Consider the following 5171-nt stretch of genomic DNA (forward strand, 5'->3'; position numbering starts at 1 on the left):
AGGAAAGCGAATGCTAACATAGGCATTAATTTATCACCCATTTTTTCATTTTCTTGTCTGATTTACCTTTCCTTTTGCAAAATAAAATCATTTTGAATAAATCTCTGTTTAGTAATTATAATTCATTTATTTATATTAGAGACAATTGATTAATTTATTGAATGGGTGCAAAAATAAACCATCAACTCAGACATGTGTCATGTTACAAGAAAAAAAAAGCACGGCCCAAGGTCCATTGAAAACACAGTCCGGCGGGCCCAAAAGCGAACCCGATGAAGAAGGCGTGATATGTATGTTATGCAAAACCCTAAACACATTAAGGTTTGGCTGTAACCCAGAGCTCCTTCGCCTCATCGATAGTTTAAAGTCTCGGTAAGATCTTCTTCCAACTCCGAAACTAGATCCGATTGATTGCTATTCTATTCTTTTCACTGTCGTATACTCCAACCTCCATGTAGATTCTTTTATGCAATTTTATTCCTGCTTTATGTTGTATCATGGAAAATGGTTTTAAGTAGCCACTGAATGTGGTAATTGTTCGCTATAATTCATATATGCATTTTTGTTTGCTGTAGTTTTGACAATGGTGAGGGTTAGTGTGTTGAATGATGCTCTGAAGAGCATGTACAACGCCGAGAAGCGCGGGAAGCGCCAGGTCATGATTAGGCCATCCTCCAAGGTCATCATAAAATTCCTATTGGTCATGCAGAAGCACGGTATTGATTTGTTATGTAATATGAATTTGGCCTTGAATTGAATATAATAGGAATTTTTTTAGTGTTGTTGGCATGTTTTGTTATGGTGTGGTGCTTTGTAGGGTACATTGGTGAGTTCGAGTATGTTGATGACCACAGGGCTGGGAAAATCGTGGTTGAATTGAATGGGCGGCTGAATAAGTGTGGGGTTATTAGCCCTCGCTTTGATGTTGGTGTCAAAGAGATTGAAGGTTGGACTGCAAGACTACTACCCTCAAGACAGGTAACCTTAAAACCTAACCCTGATCAATCACACCTTTGCCTTTGTCTTCCATATAGTTACCTCTTTAATTCTTTGCAATACATTACAAAGCATGAGTATTGTGTAAATTTGAAGAAACTACAGCTGTCGTCAGTCTATTTTTCTCCTAAAAAAATTACTTTCAATTGAAGAATATTTTTAAGAAATGTAATAATTAACCACTCCTAAACGTAGCTAACTTTTGCTTTAAGCTTTCACTTTAGACACCAATGTATATTTAAGATGGTTAAATTCAACATGTTCATTGTTGCAATCTTTTTTTGTTGGTGTAAGTGTTTCTTCATTTATACATTGGTTATATAGTTATAATGGCTCTCTGTAGGTTATAGTGTTTGGCCTGTTTTATTTTTAATCTTTTATCTTTAAAAGTAGTCAATTAGCTTTTGTTCATTAGCAAAAAAGCTACCTTTGTCTTCAAGAGCTTTCTTGAAATTGTGTCTTAAGCTCTCCTTCCAAAGGGAAGAGATGCACCAAAAAAAGTACCTTAAATTTAAAGAATGCCAACCTGTATCTGTATGAGGTATTGTTGTTTCCAGGACAGCAAAATAAGAATATTTCTTCTGTAAATTGAAGTACTTGTAGAATTTGTATAGTAAGTTGTTGAAAATTGGTTTTTGCTTGTTCTTTGATAAAATTTGCTCGTATTGTTTTTAAACTTTGATGTATATTAAGTTGTGTAGATGTGAAATTGCTAACCTATCTGTGATTAAACTTTATGTTGTCCGTTATTCTCTTGTATGCATATGGTTTCTCCTGTTTGCCCCTAAACTTTGGTTGCTCAAAATGATGCAGTTTGGGTATATTGTCTTGACAACCTCTGCTGGTATCATGGATCATGAAGAGGCTAGGAGAAAGAATGTTGGTGGTAAAGTGTTGGGTTTCTTCTACTAGGCTTGCTTTTTGTTTGAGGTTCGCTCCGATGAAGTTTGAGATTCACCAGTTTTGATGGACCATGTGCTAGTTTGCTAGCGCCATAAGTTATAGAGAGCAGGAGTTTTAATTATTATTATTTCCTTATTCTAGCATGCGCATTTTACTGTTTGTGAAAACGACTTGGTCATTCTAATCACTTTTTTTCCATTCCATATTGGGTTGGTCGTTTTTGTTTAACGGGTATGTATTTAGAATTGACATGGTCATTGGCGTTGTTGCAATTGTTTTCTTCCATTAAGGAAGCAATATGAGAAGTGCAGGAAGCAATTCCGGATGTGCAGAAAGAACACCCCAGCGATGTTCGATGGTTGGTGTTTTGCCTTATCAGCGGACTGGTATTGCATCATGTGTCTGTTTTAAAATTAATTTTTGCCACTGCGAATTGTATTTGGTAAATATGGTTTTTAAAATTAAAGTTTTTAATTTGTAAATATATTATGAACCGGGATTTTTATTACTTTTATTATTCTTACTTTTCAATTCACTAAATGCTTTTATTAAAAAAATTATTTCACTTAAATGGTTAAAAATATGGTAAATAATTTTGATATTTTTAAAAAGGAGAATGCAATATTATTTTTGAAGACAAAATCATCTAACCGAAAGCAAATATGGTTTATTTAGATACCGAAAGCAAATGCGTTTTATTTATATACCAAAAGCACTATGGTTGATTTTGTCTGCAAAACATAACCAAATTATCGAAGTAAATTACAATTTTATTTTTTAAACATACAATGTTAAAGGTAAATTGGCAAATTAAAATAAGTACATTAAAAGCAAGAAAGTCATTGTTCATAAAAACAAATTATATGCATTTAGCTTATTTATATAAATTGATAGATGATATGTTACTACATTGAATTATGCACCAAAAAATATTTTGATTATCTTAATTTTGAAATATTTATTTTTTGTTAGTCATATCAGCACTTAACTTGCTAGAGTTAATGTTAAGAACTTAAAAATAACACTTAGAAAATGTTAGGGATCTAAAAGATTTGTTGAATACAGGTACTAAAATCAGTTAAATTAACAATTACAGGAACTTCAATCTGATTTTTTTAACCATTCTAATATTATATTTTAATTTTTAAAATACTGTTTCCGTATGTCTATAATATAAAGATTTGAAAATATTACCCTCTTTTTAAGGATTTCGTTGATGAATATTTCCGTAAATACTATATATAGTAAAATCTAATTAACGAAATTATCTGTTTCATTTGATATATTTTAATTATAGTAATATAGTATATTCATATTATGTACAATATAACTAATTAATTAATTATGTAATATGAGCAACACTATAAAAGAACCCAACACTGAAGAATTATTTCACTCTCTCCCTCAGCAACCAAGTGCCCCTAGATTAAAACTCTTTACCACAAAATGAATTCTTAATCACCATGTTTCATGTTGTTCACCCTTTTCTTGATTCTCATTTCTGTGTCTCCTTTGTAGACAAATCAAGATGAGATCATTGACTGCACAAACGTTCTAAAAGCAGATCCTGAAATCCTGCGTTGAAAAAAAGCTGATGGATCCTTCAGGTAAATCGAGGTGGCTGCATCCTTCAGGTATGCCATGAAAGACTTAAAAAGTGATCCTCTATCTGCAAACTACGAAGCCAAAAGTGCTGGTGATGGATCTGCAACCTGTGAAAGCCTTGGCGCGTACATGTTAACCCTGAAATGATATATTTTTAGTATATTGTTTTTCAAATTTTTTTTCTTGTTTCTAAGGTTGAGTTTGTTTTAAGACCATAACAAAAAATTAAAGTTTCAATTTCATCTCCTTATAATAAAATTAAAGTTTCAATTAGCTAGGTTTCTTAAAACAGGTTTAATTTCATCCCATTTTAAATCAAATTTGATCTCATTCTAGAGTTTCATCTTTTTTTTTGTCTCTCTCCATAAAATGCAACATTTTTTTTGAAAAAAAAATTTTTTTTAGTGCTTTATATATACAATTTTTTAAAACAAATAACAGATTTATGATTATTGGTTGAAAAATTGTTACTTTATAAAATAGGATTTTCAATTTGAAAACATGGTTACTTTTTTAAAAAAAATATTTACAATTTTAATAAAAAGAATTATTTCTATTTTACATAGAAGCTCTTATAATCATGATCACCAAAATATGATTATATGACTCATTTATTGTTTTTATTTTTCACAATAACAGATTTCTCGTTTGTACATACACACATGATTATTGTCCCATGTATCTAAAATTGGACAATTTTTTTAATGAGGAAAAATTATGCACTGTATGATAATTTTATTAATTTTTTATAAAAACTGCCTAAAAAGTAATACCAATAATAAATTATGATTAGAAGACAATATAAGATTATTTTAAAATGTCATTATATAATCATTAAATTTATTTTTTGTTTATCTAGTTGTCTAGAAGAAATTTTTTGCCATCAATCTCGTAGTAATAATTTTAATTCTTATACACTCTTTTACTAATTCTTTTATTTTTATAAAAAAATTAAATTATAATTTTGTTTTTCTTATAATTTCAAATCAGAGATTTTGATCTTATTTTTTTTCTGGTGACTTTGATCTCCTATTTTAAAAAACACTTAGTTTTGCATGTTTTTTTTCTTCAAATTAAACTCTAAATCTAACATATTTACTTAAAATATCATTAAAAACTTAATTAAAAAAATAAAATCGACAGGGAACACACCAGACAATTTGACTAGTTCGACTGGGAACTGATTTGACGATCGTTTTGAATATTCTAAAAATTCAGAGGATTTTTGAATTGTTTAGACAGTCAAGAACTGATCAAATCGATGAAAAATCAACCAAAACTAGTGCTGGAAATTAGTTGAATTGGTACTTTTTCAAAAAAATTAATATAAATATTTTAAAGATAAATAAAAACACATTAATGAATATTTAAAACATAAATTATTTTATCAATTAATATTAAAATTTTCTTATAAAACATAATTTATTATTTTATATTTCGTTTATTTTGATAGTTTTTATACTATACTAATTAATTACTTCTTTTTTGTTTTAAAATGCCAACTTGTTAGTTTATTGACACTATTATATTCTGTTAAAACTTAAACTTCAAGTTTTATGATATATTGATTAAACTTTCATGTATATTTGAATGTTAGGAATTTGAAAAATGATTTTTTGTTGTAGTTTTTATTATTATAAAGTGATATTATATTTATTTAATATAAT

At 28.8% G+C, this 5171-nt stretch overlaps 1 protein-coding gene across 1 annotated transcript; it reads left to right on the plus strand.

Annotated features, from left to right (window-relative positions):
• Positions 1 to 236: 236 nt before the first annotated feature.
• On the plus strand, positions 237 to 2102 carry LOC100806820 (40S ribosomal protein S15a-1). The gene is made up of 4 exons (XM_003538907.5): positions 237 to 372; positions 576 to 716; positions 818 to 978; positions 1810 to 2102. Exons 2-4 carry the CDS (start codon positions 584 to 586, stop codon positions 1906 to 1908), a joined length of 393 nt encoding a protein of 130 aa, XP_003538955.1. The 5' UTR covers positions 237 to 372; positions 576 to 583; the 3' UTR covers positions 1909 to 2102.
• Positions 2103 to 5171: the final 3069 nt, after the last annotated feature.

This window comes from Glycine max, chromosome 11 (genome assembly GCF_000004515.6).
Source record: "Glycine max cultivar Williams 82 chromosome 11, Glycine_max_v4.0, whole genome shotgun sequence".
NCBI lineage: Eukaryota > Viridiplantae > Streptophyta > Magnoliopsida > Fabales > Fabaceae > Glycine > Glycine max.

Bases quoted from the DNA above. Each gene is read 5' to 3' on its own strand.
- LOC100806820 (XM_003538907.5), top strand. From the start codon at position 584: ATGGTGAGGGTTAGTGTGTTGAATGATGCTCTGAAGAGCATGTACAAC. The intron at 717-817 runs GTATTGATTTGT...GGTGCTTTGTAG, and splicing joins ATTGGTCATGCAGAAGCACG to GGTACATTGGTGAGTTCGAG. The intron at 979-1,809 runs GTAACCTTAAAA...AAAATGATGCAG, and splicing joins GACTACTACCCTCAAGACAG to TTTGGGTATATTGTCTTGAC.